This window comes from Prionailurus viverrinus, chromosome A3 (assembly GCF_022837055.1).
Source record: "Prionailurus viverrinus isolate Anna chromosome A3, UM_Priviv_1.0, whole genome shotgun sequence".
NCBI lineage: Eukaryota > Metazoa > Chordata > Mammalia > Carnivora > Felidae > Prionailurus > Prionailurus viverrinus.
In genome coordinates, this window is record NC_062563.1 from 103,427,510 (window position 1) to 103,448,639 (window position 21,130).

At 43.7% G+C, this 21,130-nt stretch overlaps 2 protein-coding genes and 1 pseudogene across 2 annotated transcripts in view; 1 reads left to right on the forward strand and 2 right to left on the reverse strand.

The window, feature by feature from the left end:
• Positions 1 to 5,394, reverse strand: part of TTL (tubulin tyrosine ligase) — a 41,610-nt gene extending 36,216 nt beyond the window's left edge. The window contains exons 1-2 of the mRNA XM_047854107.1: positions 5,137 to 5,394; positions 2,115 to 2,193 (exon numbers count right to left, since the gene is read on the reverse strand). Coding sequence (XP_047710063.1) covers positions 2,115 to 2,193; positions 5,137 to 5,293 — 236 coding nt within the window. The 5' untranslated portion in view covers positions 5,294 to 5,394. The remainder of the gene's footprint in view (positions 1 to 2,114; positions 2,194 to 5,136) is intronic.
• A 4,772-nt stretch (positions 5,395 to 10,166) lies between these two features.
• LOC125163006 (60S ribosomal protein L39-like) lies at positions 10,167 to 10,321 on the reverse strand (annotated as a pseudogene).
• A 3,268-nt stretch (positions 10,322 to 13,589) lies between these two features.
• Positions 13,590 to 21,130, forward strand: part of LOC125163005 (uncharacterized) — a 28,446-nt gene continuing 20,905 nt past the window's right edge. The window contains exon 1 of the mRNA XM_047854525.1: positions 13,590 to 15,472. Coding sequence (XP_047710481.1) covers positions 15,267 to 15,472 — 206 coding nt within the window. The 5' untranslated portion in view covers positions 13,590 to 15,266. The remainder of the gene's footprint in view (positions 15,473 to 21,130) is intronic.

Consider the following 21,130-nt stretch of genomic DNA (forward strand, 5'->3'; position numbering starts at 1 on the left):
GTCACCATTTACAAGGTGTCATCACAGACCATGTCACATGTCACAGAGGGGCAAAGAACAAGCATAATCATCCCCATCCACACTGACAGATGGGTCACTGGGATTTAGAGCGGTGTTGTCCAGGGTCACAGAGATCTACATACCTACTCAGACCCGATCAGGACCCCAGTCACGTGGTCATGCCACTTCATTATAACTAACTATGCAAATATGTAGAATGTTACGTACATAATTTTTACAACATCCTCTGTTCATACTTCTAAAAGCTAAATTCTCCCTTTATCCTCAGATAAAAAAAAAGTCACAGTAGAAAAAAGATTGAATAAACCTTAAAAAAATTTTTTTAAATGAATGATATGGATAAATAATCATGTCCCACTTCTACTCTTAGTTCTGGTGAAATAATCTTTTGTGTTCTAAACATGTAAATATGTAATAGGAATTCAGAAAGCTTCACTCACCTTTAGGGGTGGATGGTGAATCATGAAAATCCATCACAGACAGAACTGGATATGTAAGTTACTGGGGCCAATGAGTGTGGACAAAAAGGGGAAGCTAGGGGCGCCTGGGTGGTGCAGTCGGTTAAGCGTCCGACTTCAGCCAGGTCACGATCTCGCGGTCCGTGAGTTCGAGCCCCGCGTCGGGCTCTGGGCTGATGGCTCAGAGCCTGGAGCCTGTTTCTGATTCTGTGTCTGCCTCTCTCTCTGCCCCTCCCCCGTTCATGCTCTGTCTCTCTCTGTCCCAAAAATAAATAAACGTTGAAAAAAAAAAATTTTTTTTTTAAAATTTAAAAAAAAAAAAAAAAGGGGAAGCTAATGCCATGAACACTCAACTTAGTAAATAGATAGGGCCCAGAGTGAAATGTGAGTGGGGAAAAGAGCATTTGCGTTGAGTCATATCTTCCAGTGTCTTCCTCCCTAAAGGATTTGTTAGGCTACACACGCATGTTCACTGGTCTTCATGGAAAGAAAACTGGAGACTCATTACAACCCTGATTGGGGGTGGCACTACCCAGTTCTTTCCTACTGAAATGATAACAATAATAGCAGTGACAGGCATAGTAACAGTAGTAGTAGCTTTTACTTATGTAGTGTGAACTATGAGACAGACATTATTCAAAGCCAGCGTATAAATGAACTCAAGTAATTCTTACAACGACCCTGAGGTGGTTACTATTATCCCCGTTTTATTTACAGAAGGAGAAACCAAGGCACAGAGTCCGGTACTTACTACCACTGTGCCATATACGTTACATGTGTCGCCTTAGCTAATCCTCACAGCCACCTTGTGAGGTAGATTCTGAGGCCTGGGGGGATGAGGAAATACACCCAAGCTAATGAGAGGGAGAGCTGGGATTAAAACCCAAGCTGCTAATCCTCCCCCTTAATCCCTGTATAATACTGTTTCCCCCTACCTTATGGGACCGTTCTTATGACACCTAGCCATAACCCCACTGCTTGGAGGTGGGCAGTATAGCAGATACTGACTGTTATACCCTGCCTGGGTGTCCTTTCTGGGACCCCTGGCTGCTATGAGCTGGCTGTCAAGAGCTCACGTATGCCTCTTCTGCAGGGTCTAGCCCCTGTCCAGAAATGGAGGGGAAGCTACATTCTCCACTTCCCCTAACAGCCAGTGGCTGACTGGTATTAGAGGACAGAAGCCAGGTCCTCTCGTCTCAGTTCGGAGGTACCATTTATTCCCGAGCTCCATGGAGTCAGGCTGAGGAGAGACTTCAGCTGAAACCGTGTCTTTGCTTGGCTTCCTCCCCTGCTGTCTGGCCCCCCACCTTGCTTCTGGATGAGTTTCTCCCAAGAGCCTTCACCTCCACCCCTCCACTCCCCTGCCATTAGTCACCCACCACATAAGAAACCTGGGCCTCCCGTTCTGCTTCTAGGTAGCCTCACCTAAGAGACAGGATTTATCAGGCGCAAACAGCAAAGTTTTAGACTGTAATCAAAGTAGCATGGAGGATACTCCGGAACTAATATTGTTGGCTTTTTAGACAAAAGTATTTTTGTCCAGAAAAAAAAAATCCCACATTTTTGCTAAAGGGCTTCAGGATGAAAGTTGAAAACATTTATGTAATAGACTGCAAATGAATCTTCAACACTTACTTCACTAAAGAAGCTTTGCGACACAGTTTGTCAGCCCCCCTGTAGTAATTCACCAACTGCATCAGCCCAGGCTCGTGACCTATAAAGGAAAGAGGAGGCTCAGAAGGGAAAGAGGACAGGTGGGAAACGACAATGTCAGCACCAGCACGCAGAAGAGAGAACAGCTGTGTCATGCCCAGCTTTTCCTTCTCTCATTTCAAGACTGGTTGGTGGAAATGGAACAATTCCATTGCCCTGCACCTGTACCCCCTCCCACAGCACGGAACCAGAAACCCTCCCCCTCCCCAGAGTGGATATTAAAGATACAAATATCCTAGGTCTGCTGAACACCACTGCTGCCTTTGTTTTTTCTTCTTAGGGCGGAAGGGTATTTTCTATTTCACCTCTCTTTGATCCTCCCCAAACCCTACTCTTGGCTTCACACATAGGGACTTAGTAGTCTCTGCATAGTAGGACTTTATTTTTTTTTACACTTTAGAAATATTTATCTATTTGTGGAAGAGAGACAGAGCGTGAGCTGGGGAGGGGCAGAGAGAGAGAGAGAGAGAAAGGAGACATAGAATCCGAAGCAGGCTTCAGGCTCTGAGCTGTCAGCACAGAGCCTGACGTGGGGGTCGAACCCATGAACCGTGAGATCATGACCTGAGCTGAAGTCAGATGCTTAACTGACTGAGCCACCCAGGCACCCCAAGCACAGTAGGACTTCAACAGTGACGCCTTGGCACCCCTAACCTTGCTTTCTATAGCCACCAAAGAAGCACTAGGACTAGGATATTACTGTCTTCAAGCATGTCTAACTCTGTGAGCTTCTGGGAGAGCCACAAGAGGTGAAGGAAGATAGTAGAGAAGCCATGTCTATAAAATCAGAAGCCCTGAAGACTTTCTTCTGTATATCTCCCACAGAGAAACTCATTTTCAATGAATCCTACCGCATGTCCCCTCCTCCATAAAACAGAGCAGTGAGGATACAAACAAGAACAAAAGCCTTAGTATTTGTTTAAATTCCTAACAAAATGCATTCAATTTCCAGCAACAAAAATAAAAGTAAAACCAAACAAAGGGAGTCTGAGTAGAAGATGCCAGAGGTAAAAAGGATACATCTGAGAACAGCATATAATCAAATAAAAATATTTAGGTACTAACTTGCTCTCACTGTCTCCCTGGGACAGATGAACCTGCCTCACACCTGCGCCTACCTTCTCATCCCCATGGCAAGGGCATTCCTGAGACTTTATCTGGCTCTATAAGCCATCTCCTTGGGTTTCACACAATGCACTGAAGCAAAAACTAAACATCTCTAACAGTGAAGACATATAACCATTTTGCTTGTGTGATGCTGTTTTCTTTTCCACAAAAACCAAATGTTTTCTTACCATCTGTTGACTTTGTGGTACCTGTTTAGGATTTGGACCCTGTAAGTTTCTGGCCTTCCCCCCAGTCCTGAGCACCATAGCAATGCAAAACCACCCCTGCTTCAGCCCCAACAGAGACATTTTTGCCAGTTTTGAATATTAGGATTTCCCCCTAAGCTTTTACAGCCAGGCACTGCCCAGTCTATAGAGGAAGGTAAGTCAGGCAGGCAGGGATGTGGACAGAGCAAGAAGGAAATATATGTTCTCAACTATAAGTAGTTCTTCCTTCAGGGAAGGTATTCTCTTTGCTGAGGGCTTCCTGGAGAGACAGTTTAACAAAAGGGAATCTCCAGGCACATTCCCTGTATTCCAAGATTGCTGGGGGTTGGAATCACTCCCTCCATGGAGTCCTCATCATACATCCTAAATTTGTATAGCAGCAAAAAGTGCATTCCAAAGAAAAAATTTCGATAAGGCTATGCTACAACACCCTTCATTCCTGAAATCATTACAACTGCACACACCCCCCGCCCAAAGGCTCTATGGAAGTAGCCAGTGAGTTCCAAATGGCCTATTTTCAGTCTGCTCATTCAGCCTCTCTACCCTCTGACCACACCTCTTTTCTAAAAACTATGTCCTCTGCTGGACACAGAACACCGCTCTCTCTGGACTGCCCTTTAAGACAGAGATGACTTTTCCTCATTATCGATCCTCCTCTTCCGTCTTTGGCAAATCTGTTTGGTCCCCGCCCCGGGAGAATTTTGGCAAGGAACAGAGGCTGCATCTCCGGGATGACTGCGCAGTGAGGAGAGGCCACGAGATGGTTCAGGTCAATGGGATGTAAGTTGAAGTGATCTGCACAACTTGTGGATTACGTCATCTAGAAGGGAGCTGCCGGTCTTCTCCTTTCCCGTGCCCCTCCCTACAGGCGAGGATGTGGATATGGATGTAGACATGATGCCAAACTGGCATCGACCATGGGAGTGAAGGTAACTCTCTCGGGGTGAGCAGGGCAGAGAAGTGGGACGCAGGGTGAAGCCATCGTGCAAAATCTGCATTCAACACACAACTGTGAAAACATATACTTCGGGGAACCTCAGGAAAGGTCTAAATCAGACACCCTTCCTTCCGCCCTGGCCCGAGCTTGGCTCACTTCTGCAGCTCCTGCTTTGGGAACCCAGAGGTCTTTTCCAAATCCCCAGTTGATCTGAGCCTTCGGGTAGCTGAATCCGCAGGGTTTTCAACACACACAAGGATCCCTCCCGCGCCAACACCAGTCACGGTGAAATCCTCAGCGCAGAAAATTCGCAAGAGGACTCCAGCAGGAGGTCCGACGCCGGCTCAGCGGGGCCTTGCCCCGCCCCAGCTCTGCCCCGCGGCCCTGCGCGATTTGGGGGCGTCGGGCCGGGGCAGTGCGGGAGCGCGCGGCCGACGCCCCCCCACCCAACCCCCCGGGCTGCAGGCACCAGCCATTGTCCACAGGCAGCGGCGGCCACGAATCCGATTTCGGGAACGGGAAGGCATGCAAAGCGGTGGGTTTAGACCTTTATGGGTCCATTTTTTCTCTGCCCGGGGAACGACGCAGGGGAAGATATATGACCTTAAGACAAAAGCGCTGCTGCTAACGGGCCGTGGGAGGAGCGGGAGGGCGGGGAGGGGGAAGCGCTCACCCAATCTCCCGAAAGGCAGCCGGTTCCTCTCGCCCAGCATCAGGTTGAACCTGGGGTTGTCTCGCCTGAGCCTCTTCCAGTGGCCGGTGGCGAGCAGCAGCCGCGAGACCTCGGCGTAGACGCTGCTGTTCTCGTCGCGCACCACGAAGGTATACATGGCGAAGGGCCGTGCGCCCGGGCCGCCCGGGCAGCCGCCGCAAAGACCAGCCGGCCGAGGTGGCGGCTCAGCGCGGAACCCGCCCGGGCGCCCGCCGCGTCCGGCCCCCGCCGCCGCCGCCGCCGCCGCGCCGGCTCCCCGCGCCACTAGGGTCCCGGCGGCGCTGCGCCCCGGCGCCCGCGCGTCAGCCCGGAGGCCGCGCCCACCTGCCGGCGCGGCCCCGCCTCCGCCCCGTGATGCCGCGCGGCCGCCCCCGCCTGGGCCGGGGGGTGGGGGACTCGTGCGCCCCGGCTCCGCAGCGCGTCTCGGACCCGGTTGGGGGCCGCCCGGGGGCTGGCGGGGGCGAGCGCGGCCTTGGCGCAGCGTGGGGACACAGGAGACTGGGCGCGTGCCCCTGAGTCCCGGGTCCCATCCAGGGGGCGGTACCGGCGGAGGATCCCTTTCAGCGCGCGTCGCTGCGGCTCTTCCACCCACTGTTGCGAAGGGACGTTTTATGGGTAAAATTGAAAAGTTCCGAGGCACAGTCCCAAGTCTGCGGAATGTAAATGGACAAGGCAGCTCTAAAATTTATACAGAAATGCAAAGGTCCGAGGATAACTAAAGCAATCTTGAAGAAGAAAGTTGGAACACAACACTAGCAGATGTCAAGACCTATAAAAGTTACAGTATTTAAGTAAGTACAAAGCTGTAGTAATTAAGAGAGTACGGTTTGGGCACAGGAGAGACAAACAGACCAAAGGAACGCTATCTATCTATTGATACATGTAGTCTTGGTTCATAATAAAGGGTCAAAGGTTTCTTTGCAGTACAAAGGGAAAAAGGATGGACTTTTCAATAAATGAAGCTGGGTCAATGGATATACATTTGGAAAACAAAATTAATCTTGACCTCTGCCACTCACAAAACCAGTTGCAGATTCATTGTGATCTGATGCATGTAGATGTGAAAGTAAAGCAAGAAAGCTTTTAAAAGAAAACGGGAGAAAATCTTAAAAAAGAGAGAAAATCTTATGACCTTATTCCAGGTAAAGATCTTAAAGAGAACATAAAAATCTTTAGAAGTAAAGGAAAAAAAACGGATGAATTGACAACCTTAAAAATAACTTTTATTTATCCAAAGACACCATCCAGAGAATCAAAAGGAAAGCCACAGAATAGGATATGATGTCTGGTGTGTGTGTGTGTTTATACATACCTATCGGACAGAGGACCCATATTTAGGATACACGAGGAATTGCAAATTAATAATTTTAAAAACTGGGAAGCTGGTTAACAAAAAACTGAACTAGCTATCTTAAGGGACAATTCAATAGGTAAACTCTCAGCAAGAGAGATTTGTAGAAGTGTCCTACAAAGACACTTTATAAATAAAGAATATGTTGGGCTAAAAAGCAAGGCCACATCTAAAGTTGTAGGACAAGAGTACAAATGGAAGCCATATGTCTACATGTCTACCATATGTCTAAATATTTTAAAGTTATAAACCATGCCAATAAGCTGCTAGATAAAATGCCCATCTTCCCACCTTACAAATATATATTGATAAGGATGACCTGAAAGGCCAAGATTTTTTAAATGCTCAGATTCATGGAAGTTCAATGCCAAAAGTAGGAAATACTGGAAGAGATGGCCCTGGCCTCTGACCATGGCCCACCCGTTTCTTACCTTCCTTGACTCCATCCTGCACCACGAAGGGCCATGCACACATGCATGTGGACGCTACATCCAGGAAATTCAGGCTCCATCCACTCACCCAGCACCTCCCACAAACAGCTACATTTTGGCCACTGCTTGGTCCTAGGGGTGCACAGCAATGCCATTGACCCTTGGGACAATAGACCCAGCGAATAAGCCAGTGCAGGTTCAGGACAAGAGCTGGGCTATTTAGACAGTAAATTCTGGTTCTCAGGTACCTAGCATATTCTGGAAAGTGGGAGGGTAACCGTCTTTGGGTGGCCATATCCCTTTGACCTCACAAAAGTCTCATCCATAGGGAGGACATGGCTAGCCAGACTTGGAGCCTCTAAATCAAAGACTTTTCTTAGAAGGGCCTGAGGGTCATACTCCTAAGAAACAAGCTTCAAAATCCTCAACTACACTTTCCCCTCTCCCTTCTCTTTGTGTCCTATACTTGGACACCAAACAACTCAAAATTGTTTTTCACTCATCGTCTCTAACATTACCACACTCACTTCATGCTTTGGGTACTACACCTGTCTTCTAGCTGCTCTTCTTGCTTCAGCCCCTTTCCCTCTCCAATCTTCCCTGAACATCATCACCGAATTAATCTTTCTGAAACACAGCATTCATCACATCTCTCCATACATCACAGACTGCAATGGCTCATTGAAGACAGCATTCTCAATTTCAAAGTCACAGCCTTTTAATTAAGTCGCCCCATTGTATCTCTCTTACCACATGTACCACACTACTTCAGCCAAAGTCTTTGAAATACCCTGATCATCATCAAGGTCAAGTGAAAGTGTGTTAGATGGAGTTTTAATGTGAAGTGTGCATTAACCCTTCCAAAGCTGGTGAACCATGTACCAAATGGATCATAAAGTCCTTATTAATCAAAACCTTTAATTAGCTAGCATTTTCTGTCTCACAGTTGTGCTAAATAAAATAAGACTTACTATTTCTTTAGACTTAGGTCTTAGTTGCTCTTTAGCAAGGTAAGACTGCTTCCCTTTTCAATAGAAGCCTTTCAACACCCCTCCCTGAAGAGGCATGCCCCTCATACCTTTCTGGTCTAGAAAACCTGCATTTAACACATTCTTGTTGCAGGCAATGTTCAAGGCACAAAGGACATAAGACAAAGTCCCTGCCTTCACAGAGCTCTGTTCCTGGGGAAGCTTACATTTTTTTCTGGATGCTAGTTAGAGGAATTTAACTAGAGGAGCAAATATTCCTACAGTTTCTAGAATTCTGAGTTGGGGTGACAGTTGTGGGGACAGGAATACCTTGTAGAAACACTCACATCTCAACATGTAGGAGGAAGCTGCTCATGTCCATGTGGCACTGGAGTCATTTTCTCCTCTATTTCCTGTTCTTCCTGGATGAATGCAGTAGCTCCCACACAGAGGTAAAGGAAAATAGGAAAAATAGAAAAATAACTCAGTGAGTTGCATTCAAAGGACATTGCGAAACCTAGAGTCACAGGGTGTCAGTGACCGTGAGGTGATGCCCATGCCTCCCATCCAGAGGCCTCTGCTGGAGCACATACTCTCTTTTTGCCTGGGTCATGTTGCTACAGCATGATGTGTGCTCAGAGTTTGCACATAGAGTAACGGGCCTGTGAATAACCAACTTAAATAAAAATAAACTTAATCAAATAAAATATCAATAAATGTAAGAACAATTTTCCCCTCCAATAAAACTATAATAACTAATGATGCTAAAGAGGCAGGAATACTAGAGGTATTTGAGAGAGCGTAGACGCATCAGGGAAAATTTCTTAGAAGAAATGAGTTTTGAAATGGATCCACAACGGAAGGAAACTGAGTCCCATCTGTATTGACCAGAGGAAAGCCCAAAGGCTACATCTGCCTTACCCAGTTTATCCCTAAAGCTCACGTGACCTGGGGTATCACTAAGGATAACATCAAGGTTTTGCTAGTTCATTCCCTCACTTACATAACTCCTGAGGCTTATGAAATTCTCTTCCCCTCAGATATTCCTGGGAGGATGCTTTCCTTCTCATGCCAAGCCTCACCAAGCCTCCTCTGTGGTTCACCAGCCTGCAGTGCCCCTCAGGGTGAATCCTACCCTTCTTTGGGCTGTGATGCCTGGTGTCCTCCCAAAGCTGGAAAGACCATGTAAGTGCCCCCTGATGGCTCTACTGAAAGGGAAAGACTACCTCTTCATAGAGCTCCCAGCCCTAGAGTAGAGCAAAGGAGTGACTCTCCTGTTTTCTCAGCGACCCTACTGAAATTCTCATTTCACTTCCAAGCCTCTGCTCCAAAAACCAGGCCCCTGCTCCTCCAGGCAGATCACTTGCCAGCCTCTAGATTACTGGTTGCAGCCCAGCTGAAACAACCTTGGGTAGATCCAGCTTGGGTAGATTCCTAAGAAATAAATTGCTGTGTGTAAAATGGTAAATTTATGTTTAACTTCTTTTTTTTTTTTAATTTTTTTTTTCAACGTTTATTTTTGGGACAGAGAGAGACAGAACATGAACGGGGGAGGGTCAGAGAGAGAGGGAGACACAGAATCGGAAACAGGCTCCAGGCTCTGAGCCATCAGCCCAGAGCCTGACGCGGGGCTCGAACTCCCGGACCGCGAGATCGTGACCTGGCTGAAGTCGGACGCTTAACCACCTGCGCCACACAGGTGCCCCATATGTTTAACTTCTTAAGACACTGCCAAACTGTTTTCCAAAGGAAGCCTACCATTTTACATTCCCACCTGCAATGCACAAGGATCTCAGTTTCTCTGCATCCTTGACAACACTTGATATTATCTTTTTTATTATAGCCATTAAGGTGTCTATGTAGCGGTGTCTCATGCCTTTAATTTGCATTTCTCTGATGATTATGTTGTTGTTGAGCATCTTTTTACTTGCCTTTTATGTACTTTCTTTGGTGAAAAGTTTATTGAATCTATTTAAGTCTATTAAATCTTATGCCCACTTTTAACTGGGTTGTCTTCTTATTGTTGACTTGTAAGAATTCTTTTTTTTCCCCCCAAACAGAAGGTCTCACATATGTATTGTTGAACTAACCTACTGGTGCAGAAGCATGTAAGAGAGAAAAATCATTTCCCCGATAAAACATATCCATTGTTCAAGTAGTAGTGATGTTTACAGAGTGATAGGATCTGAGGGCATAACTTTCATGCAGCATAAATATGTTTGCCACCTCACGTGTGATCCCTTATAGACCCAGCTTGGTTCTTCTCCAGTGCCTCCTCTTGGAGTTGTACCTGATTTTATTGCCAATTTTCATCTGAATCCATGAGGAGTGGGATGATTTTGCTTTTGTTTCTTGGCCAGGAATTGTTTGATCCTGAACATCTTGTGAGACGACATGGCAAAGAACAGTCAACCGCACACAGCACAATGGCTGAGAAAAGGAGAGAGAAGTAAGAATTCTTTTTTTTTTTTTTTAACGTTCATTTATTTATTTGGCGGGGGGTGGTGCAGGGAGAGAGGGAATCACAAGAAGGCTCCACACTGTCAGCACAGAACCCTATGTGGAGCATGAACCCATGAACCATGAGATCATGACCTGAGCTGAAATCAAGAGTTGAACATGTAACCAACTGAGCCACCCAGACACCCCAAGAATTCTTTCACCAGATATATGATTGGTAAATATTTCTCTCAGTTTGTGGTTTATCTTTTCAATTTTAATGATGTCTTTTGTAGTGCAAGAGTTTTAAATTTCCATGAATTCTAATTTCCTGATTTTTTTTTCCTTTTATGGATTTTAAAGCTATACATTTCCCACTAACTACTGCTTTAGCTGCATCCAGTACATTTTGATCTGTTGTGTTTTCATGTTATTTCAATTCAAACAATTTTCTAAGTTCCCTTGTGATTTCTTCTTTGATCTATAGGCCATTTATTAGTGTGTTGTTCAATTTTTAAATATTCAAGGATTTCCCAATTTTTTTCTAACGTTTATTTTATTTTTGAGAGAGAGAGAGAGAGCACATGAGCAAGGAAGGGCAGAGAGAGAGGGAGACACAGAATCTGAAGCAGGCTCCAGGCTCTGAGCTGTTAGCACAGAGTCCAACGTGTGGCCCGAACCCACAAACCGTGAGAAGATCATGACCTGAGCTGAAGTCAGACGCTTAACCAACTAAGCCATCCAGGTGCCCTTGTATTCATTCATTTCTTTCTTTTCTTCTCTTTTCTTTTCTTTTCTTTTCTTTTTTTTTCTTTTCTTTTCTTTCTTTTCTTTCTTTCCCTTTCTTTCCCTTTCTTTCCTTCTTTCTTTTTTTATTTCTTTCTTTCTTCCTTTTTTTTAGAAAGAGAGAGGGCACAAGTGAGGAAGGGGCAGAGAGAGAAAGAGAGTCCCATAAGGGGCAGAGAGAGAGAGAGGAGCGGGGTTCACCCAAAGTGGGGCTCGAGCTGACCCAACGTGGGGCTCAAACTTATGAACCATGAGATCATGACCTGAGCTGAAGTCCCATGCTTAACCAACTGAGCCACCCCAGCAACCCTCATTTTTTTTATAGGGCTGCTAACAAATTGGGTAGCTTAAAACAACAGAAATTGATTCTCTTACAGTTCTGAGGCTAGAAGTCTGAAATTAAGGTGTCATCAGGGCCATGCTTTCTCTCAAGCCTCTAGGGAAGAATCCTTCTCTGTCTCTTCCTAGCATCTGGTAGTTGTCAGTAGTCCCTGGTGCTTCTGGCTGATAAATACATCACTGCAATCTCTGCCTCCATCATTGCACGGCATTCTGTCTCCCTGTCCAAATTTCTCTCCTCTTATAAGGACATCAGTCATTGAATTAAGGCCTACTCAAATCTAGTATGACCTTATCTTAACTTGATTACATCCTTCAAAAACCATATTACTAAATAAAGTTGCTTTCACAGGTTCTCAGTAGAGATGAAATTTAGAAGGACACTGTTCAACCCAGCACAGTACTCTTGCTCTCTTTTGGTTCCTTTTTGCAAGGGATAGCTTATTCCCATCACTTTATGTTCTACCTATTTGTGTTTTGAATCAAGGCTGTATCTCTTATAGACAGAATTGGGTTTTGCTTTTTTATGCAGTTTGTCGATGTCTGTGTTTTGATTAGGGTGTTTAGAGAATTCAGATTTAATATGATTATTGATTTAGTTATACATTTGTCATTTTGCTATTTGTTTTCTATTTTCTCCTTCTTGATTGCTGTCTTTTATGTTAAGTAATGTTTTCATTATTATTTTTTTTTTTTAATTTTTTTTTCAACGTTTATTTATTTTTGGGACAGAGAGAGACAGAGCATGAGTGGGGGAGGGGCAGAGAGAGAGGGAGACACAGAATCGGAAACAGGCTCCAGGCTCTGAGCCATCAGCCCAGAGCCTGACGCGGGGCTCGAACTCCCGGACCGCGAGATCGTGACCTGGCTGAAGTCGGACGCTTAACCGACTGCGCCACCCAGGCGCCCCTATTATTTTTTTTTTAAGTAGGCTCCATGCCCAACATGGGACTTGAACTCATGGCCCTGAGATCAAGAGTCGCATGCTTTACTGACTGAGCCAGCCAGCTGCCCTTAGTATGCAATTTTAATTCATTGTTGATTACTTTTAGTATTTTTGTAAAAAGATTTTGTTAAAAGTAATCTCTGCACCCAATGTGGAGCGTGAACCTATGATCTCAAGATCAAGAGACACATGCTCCACCGACTGAGAAGACCAGGCATCCCTACTTTTAGTATTTTTTAAAGTTATTTTCTTGGCATTTGCTTTTGGGATTATAATGTGCATCTTAAAAAAACTTTGCTTCAGCTCAGTACTAATTTAATCCTGGTAAAATAATGAAAATTTGCTTTAATGTAGTTCTATTCTCCATCCCGTCCTTCATGCTTTTATTCTTGTAAACCCAACAATATAGTGTTATAATTGTTATTTTACATAATCTTATATTTTTAAATCTGTTAAGAGAAAAAATGCATGTATGGTTTTGATAATTCCTTATGTAAGTAACTGTATAGAAATTTTTCACTGCTTTCTGTTGATTTGAATTACCATCCAGTGCCATTCCCCTATAGGCTGAAGGATAGTATGTCTTGTAATAGACAGACACTCCTGCCTCTGGGAAATCACTTTCACTGACAACGATCCTGGGTGTCTTCACCCATTGCTCCAAACTGGGTGAGCCAGTTTGGCAACAGAGAAGGCAATAGAGAAGCTGCTGGTCCTCATGGACTTCCCTCCCTCATAGAGCCCCATGTTGATGGCATAGGTGGAGTCAGCCCCATACTAGAACTCCATAGAGCTTCACAAAGTCCAGCAAGTACTCAAGCATAAACACACCTTGGATTGTTGTATGCATTTGGTCAGTTTCCAGAGTGTTGAAATGGTTGTTTTAGGGCAGTTCCATCCCATATTTCCAGTTGCTTCTAGGGAAGAGAATTTGACAGTCTCTTCACTCAACTGTTACCAGAAGTCCTGCCTCAATCACTATCCTTCCCAACATTTTTGTAATTAATTCCTTGAACCAAATTCCCTCCATTTACAAAAAATTTTTTAGAGAGAGAAAAAAATATTTTTGAGAGAGAGAGAGAGAGAGAGAGAGAGAGAGACAGAGCATGAACGGGGATGGGGGGCAGAGAGAGAGGGAGACACAGAATCTAGAACAGGTTCCAGGCTCCAGAGCTTCGAGACAGAGCCTGACTCAGGGCTCAAACTCACAAACTGTGAGATCATGACCTGAGCTGAGGTCGGACACTTAACCAATTGAGCCACTCAGGCAACCCCAGATTCCCTCCATTTTAAATACCTAGAGTCATTTCTGTTTTCTTGACCAGACACAACTCAGACACTGTAATCTTTAGAAACTTACTGAAAGTCCGGGGATGGCTAATAATCTGAATAGGAAATCGTTCTCAAAGATTTGGCACCATTCATACACCCCAGTCTTCAGCTTCCTCACTAATGAAGTGAAACTTTTCATAACAATTAAGTTGTTCCATGGAGTAAGTGAGTTGATGTGTGGAAAACATCTGAAACACAGTACACACCTAATATGAATTAAAGTCTATTTTTCCTGTAGCTTAAGCCCCATTCCTTTTATTGTTCTCAAGAAACTGCCAGAATATTCCCTCAACAAGCCCTTGTGAAAACCCACACGAGGGAACTAGAAAGAAGCCAAGTTAATGAAACTGCTCAATGATTCATCGTCTGCCTTTCATTAGCCCTGGTGCCAGATTTCCTTTTCTTTCCCCACAACAAAACGGCCTGAAGACTCAAAGTTGAATCTGATTTTTATGACTGGATTGATTAGAACAGTTAACTTTTCCTCATAGTTTAGTCTAGTTCTTATTCTTTTGAATAAGCATGACTTTAAATACTGCAGCAACAGCAGATCTTCCATAGCTCCATGTATAAATTATGATGTTTGTCAGCAATCCTGCCTGTGACGTCAGGAGCAGAGTCAGCTAACAGTTGCTGGGCGATGCCGCGGTCTTGAACTGTGGCGCGGGTGTAAATAGATTCCTGCTGCTCGTTAAAAACAAAAGACAAAAAACTGGATTCCTTACATCTAGAGTGAATTCAGTGGTCTACTGTTTGGCTTAGAGAATGGGAAGTATCATCTCATAAAGGTAAGCAAAAACCTTCATCTTCCCCCCTCCCCCACCGCCTTGTTGGTTCTCTATGGGAAGCTACACTCTTGGAATTATCGATCAAACATTTCAGCGTTGTAATTTTGTCCATTCACCCATACGATGCTTGAAATTTCCATATGGTATCCTCAGCTTGTCATTCAGCCTTGTATACACCCAGGGGAAGGAAGTTTATTAACCCCCAAGTAAGAGTATTCTTAGGATCTTTGAGAATTTTGATTTGAGATGCCCATTCAATCTAAGAGAGAACTTTGTCTTGCCCCATGGCTTTCTTTCATTCCTTGTTCTGAGAAGCTCCGAAGAATAAAAGACAATATTTCTTTCCTCTACTGTATTAGTTCTACAAATAAAGAAGACCTCAGTCATATCTTCATAGTTAGATTTGCCATTGGTTAAACTATCTGTTTCATACAGGTTGTGTATGTAAGTCTGTTTTCCATCCTGTTTGCCTTCCTCTAAACCTGTCCCGTGTGTCCTTATTTTACTTTTTTACGTGTTGCTGCTAAGCCACAATATATTCTGTACTTTGAAGGTCCTGAAAATTACCCCCATTTAGCTCTTTAATATTTTATAGATTTGTTTCCCACTGTAGGGGTAAAATCAGGTGAACATCAAGGCAGAGAAATATTTATACATGTCGGTCAGCATGGGCTAAGACCACGTCACACTTCTGTTGAGAGACTCGAAGAGATGGAATCTTTTCTCTCAGAAGACATTGGCTCTATGATACAGAACAAGGCCGTTGAGCGAATCATCTCCCCAATGACTGTTCAGCTCTGCCATCTGATCATTTCGATGGAGAAGAAAGACATGGAAAATGAAGCATTTGCCTGCTTGGAGAAGACGGCGGAAGAATTGGCCCAAGCTAGTGAAGACTTTGTGCACGTTGCCAAAAGGTAAAAAATAATTGCAAAGAACTCAAGCCCTTTACTCTGACAAGCTTGCAGAAGAAGAGGGTTAACTAGAGCCTTGCTGTAGTCTCCTTAAATGTTTTCAGAAAGAAGTCAGGTGGGAAAATAAATTGGTAAAACATAAAGTAAACCTACTTCATAGGTTGTTACTTATTAGTTGGTGTGTACTTTCAGTATACAAACACTTCAGAATTAGTTGGGTTTTCTACTAAGAAGCCAATCATATGTCCCATCAAAAGGTTTCTAGATTTTTTTCTTCTTTCACAGATTATTTTTTGTTACAGCGATAAGCATTTTCAGAGTTGTCCAAACATAGCTTGCATTATCCGTCATTCAGTGCATTGGGCCTGATCGTGAACAAACTTGCATACAAGTTATTTACATATTAAATTCAGTTCCGGCGTTCATATAAAAGGGCCTGGTTGTAACAACAAAACCAAACTCTATAAATGAAACAGAGTTGAATACTACAACAAAAGTTTTACATTTTCACTGCCCCAGACTATAAAAAAAACATTTTAATGTTTATTTATTTTTGAGAGAGACAGAGACAGAGCACAGGCAGGGGAGAGGCAGAGAGAGAGGGAGACACAGAATCTGAAGCCGGCTCCAGGCTCTGAGCTGTCAGCACAGAGCCCGACGTGGAGCGTGAACTCATGAACTGTGAGATCGCTTAACAGTCGGACGCTTAACTGACTGAGCCACCCAGGCGCCCCTCACTGCCCCAAAATTAACATAAGTGCAGCAGGTAGACTGACTTTATTTTTTTATTTTTTTTTTAACGTTTATTTATTTTTGAGACAGAGACAGAGCATGAACGGGGGAGGGTCAGAGAGAGAGGGAGACACAGAATCGGAAGCAGGCTCCAGGCTCTGAACCATCAGCCCAGAGCCCGACACGGGGCTTGAACTCATGGACCGCGAGATCGTGACCTGAGCTGAAGTTGGACGCTTAACCGACTGAGCCACTCAGGCACCCCTAGACTGACTGTTTAAAAAAAATTTTTTTTAACGTTTATTTATTTTTGAGACAGAGAGAGACAGAGCATGAATGGGGGGAGGGTCAGAGAGAGAGGGAGACACAGAATCCGAAGCAGGCTCCAGGCTCCGAGCTGTCAGCACAGAGCCCGACGCGGGGCTCGAACTCACGGACTGTTAGATCATGACCTGAGCCAAAGTCGGATGCCCAACCGACTGAGCCACCCAGGCGCCCCTAGACTGACTGTTTAAATGCCAGCCCCAACCACTTGCTGGTTGTCTGGCCACGGCTAACTTCTGAAATCTCTGGGAGACTCATCTGTGAAGGTAGAGACAATACCTCCCTCAGATGACTGTCATCAGTGTATGAGAAATAATCCACACAAGTCACTGAGTACAGTGTCTTTATCATGGTAGTTGATAAATAATTCCTGTAGATATACCTTTAAAACAGGACGAGGACTCATAAATATTCCTCTCTTTCATCCAACAAGTATTTATTGACCTTAGTAAAGTATCAGGTACTATTCAAAGTGCTGAAATATAGCAGTGAATAAGGTGTTCACAGTTTCTGCATTCAGGAGCAGTAGAGCACACAAAAAAGAAAAAAAAAAAACCAAAACATAAACACATAACCTCGTCAATAGGAAAAAAAAAAAAAAACCTAAATAGAAAAGTGGGAAAAGTACAGGTATTTCACTAAAGAAGAAATTATAACAAATTTAAAATTTCTTTTTACATTTATTTATTTATTTCTGAGAGACAGAGAGAAACAAAGCACAAGTGGGGGAGGGGCAGAGAGAGAGGGAGACAGAATCCGAAGCAGGCTCCAGGCTCTGAGTTGTCAGCACAGAGCCTGATGTGGGGCTTGAACTCACAAACCGTGAGATCATGACCCGAGCCGAGGTCAGACACTTAACCAACGGAGGCACCCAGGCGCCCTAAAACGGACTTTAAATATGAAAAATATATCTAATTTTAGACTCAGTAGTTTGTTTAGCAAACAACAAAATGCAAATAAAAATGGTAAGATGCTATCTTTCTGGCCTCACAGAAATAAAAATTGTGAAAAACTAGAAATAAACTCAATGTCCCAGTCTAGTAAAGCATGATGTAACTTTATGGTGAGACATAAAATACAAACTAGATGCTAAAAATGTTGATGAACATTTGTAATTAGGGACACCTTGTAGCATTCCTTTACATGGAGAAATTTTTAAGCTAATGTAGAGCCTCAAACTCATGAACCATGAGATCATGACCTGAGCTGGAGTTGGATTCTGAACCAACAGAGCCACCCAGGCGCCCCTGGCTTGTACTCTTCATAAAATGTCAGTAGTCAAGACAGAAGGTCTCAGGAACTATTCCAGAGTAAAGGGGACCGAAGGGACGTGTATTAGTTTCCTGCTGCCTACTGTAATAAGTATCATCAATTTAGGGACCTAAAACAACACAAATTTGTTGTCGCACATTTTTGCAGATTAGAGGTTGGTGGCCTTGGCTGGTTCCTCTGTTTTGGGTCTCACAAACCAAAATTGAGGTGTCTGTGGGCCGGGCTCTTAGGCAGATGCTCTGGAAGAATCCACTTCCAGGCTATTAGGGTTATTGGCCCAATCTAGTTCCCTGTGGTTTATGGGACTGAGAAAGCCATTTCCTTGCTGGCTATTAGTGGAAGGCTGGGCTTTGCTCTTCCCGGCTGCCTGCATTCCCTGTGGCCCCTCCAGAGATGGCAGGTCAAGTTCCTCTCATACTTCAAACCTTCTGACTTCTCCGTCTGCCTTCCTCTTCTATTATTTTTTTTTCTTCCTCTTCTATTTTTAAGGGCTCATGTGAGTACACTGGACCCACCTGTGTAGGTCAGGATACTCTCTCTTTTTTAAGATCAGCTGATTCTTAATCTTAGTTACATCTTGGTTATATCTGCAAAGCCCCTTCATAGAAGTACCAGATTAACATTTGATTGACTAGCCAGGGGATGGGAATTTGGACTGGGACACCTTTAAACTGCCCACAACAGGACTTGACGGTTAAATTTAGTGCGTGTTCTCAGAGTGCAGACAACCAGCAAAATTTGAATATTGACTTTAGATTAGATAAGAACATTGTATGAATGCTTAATTTCCTGATTTTGATGATTGTTCTGTAGTTACGAAACTGAATGTCCTTGTTCTTTTTTTTTTTTTCTAAGTTTATTTATTTATTTTGAGAGAGAGAGAGAGATAGCTCATGCGCATGTACAAGCCAGGGAGAGACAGAGAGAGAATCCTAAGCCAACTCCGCACTGTCAGCACGGAGCCCTATTCAGGGCTTGAACCCACAAACTGTGAGATCATGATCTGAGCCAAAGTCAAGAGTTGGATACTTAACAACTGAGCCACCCACGTGCCCCTGAATGTCCTTGTTCTTAGGGAATGCACATTGAATCATTTTGGGCTAAAGGAGCATGATATCTGGAACTTTCTATACATACACGCAAACGCATACACAAAGAGAAAGAGAGAGAATGATAAGACATGACAAAATGAGAATAATTAGTGAATCTGGTTGAAGGATATATTGGAGTTCTATAATTTTTGCAACTTTTTTTGGTGTTTGAAATTATATAAAAAGTTACAAAAATATTGTTGGAAAAATACCCATGCTCAAAAGTTAAATGAATCAGGGGTGCCTGGGTGGCTCAGTCAGTTGAGCGTCCAACTTTTGCTCAGGTCATGATCTCACAGCTGGTGAGTTCGAGCCCCACGCTGGGCTCTGTGCTGATAGCTCAGAGCCTGGAGCCTGCTTCGGATTCTGTGTCTCCCTCTCTCTTTGTCCCTCCCCTGCTCACTCTCTGTCTCTCTCTCTCTCAAAAATGAATAAACATTTAAAATTTTTAAACAAAAAGTTAAGTGAATTAGAAACAAAAAGGATTCAAAACTGTACACAAGTCCTCAAAAAATTAAAATTAGAATTACCATGTGATCAGGAAATTCCAGTTCTGGGTATATATCCAAAAGAATTGAAAGCACAGACTCTACCAGATATTTGTATACGTGTATTCATAGTGGCATTGTTTTTAAGAGCCAAAAGGTGGAAGCAACCAAAGTGTCCATCAATGGTCGAATGCATAAACAAAATGTGGTAACATATACACATATACAGTGGAATATGACTTAGTCTTAAAAAGGAAGGAAATTCTGACAACATGGATGAACCTTGAGGACACTATGCTAGGTGAAATAAGTGAGTCATACAAATACTGTGTGATTCCACTTATATGAGGGATGTACAGTAGTCAAATTCGCAGAGACGGAAAGAATAATGGTTGCCAGGGGGATAAGCAGGGATAAGGGGAGATAGGGAGCTAGTGTTGAATGGGTACAGAGTTTCAGTTTGGGAAGATGAAAAAAGTCTTAGAGATAGATGGTGGTGATGTTTGCACAGCAATGTGAATGTACTTAATGCCACTTTAATGGTACACTTAAAATGGGTAAGCTGATAAATTTGGTTCCGTATATTTGAACATACACATACAAAAAATATGGAGCCGAGGACAGTATGTAGTGTGACTCCAATTATATAAAAAGAAAAACATTCGTGGAAAGAAACTTGCCAGAATATTTATAGCAATTTACTTAGGAGTTTGAGAACAGAGTGAATTTATAGCAATTTAATACTCTTTTGTACATTCTTCAGTTTTTTAACACAGTGCATTTGTAACCACACACACAAAAAAAAGCACACAAAATTTTGAGAGAAGCTGAGTGTCTTTTTTGTCTGTTTCCATATGAATGCCTTTGTTGTATTGTATTGTCTGTTCCGGGCAAGTAAGTGATTTATAAAGAGAATTGTCCATGCTCATGACCATGAGAAATGGTCCAGCTCACCAATCAGGACAATACTGCAAATAATTCATATTCTGATTCGGGTTTGGCTCCATTGGCTTTCTGGGCAGCTCCTTGGGCACTTCTCAAGACAGGCCAAGTGGAGGCAATCAGTACAAAACGTGGTAAGTGTTCTGCTGGCAAGTTTCCTTGTCTCTCTCTGCTGGGTAAGCTCTCAGGAAGCCAGAAAGAACTTGCTACATCAGCAGAATAGTGTTGGCAACAGGACAGGCTTCAGGGAAGATCCCACAAGAAAAGGTCAACACAATATATGTTTCCTTTTGCTTAAAAATGTATTGGATGATAAACATCTAGAAAATATGAATGAGATGAGGAAGAAAATAATTGCCCATAAGCCTACTGCCTAAAGATAACCACCATGAACATCTTGGTATAGATTGATTAATTTTCCCTTTCTCTCCCTCTTCCCACTCCCTCTTCCCATCCTATTTTCTTCCCCTTCTCTCCCTTTTCTTTCTTTCTCTTTTTTTTTTTTTTTTTTTTTTTTTTTTTTAGAGAGAGAGCAGGAGAGAGGGGCAGAGGGAGAAAGAGAGAATCTTTTTTTTCTTTTTTCTTTTTTTTAACGTTTATTTATTTTTGGGACAGAGAGAGACAGAGCATGAACGGGGGAGGGGCAGAGAGAGAGGGAGACACAGAATCCGAAACAGGCTCCAGGCTCCAAGCCATCAGCCCAGAGCCTGACGCGGGGCTCGAACTCACGGACCGCGAGATCGTGACCTGGCTGAAGTTGGACGCTTAACCGACTGCGCCACCCAGGCGCCCCGGAAGAGAGAATCTTAAGT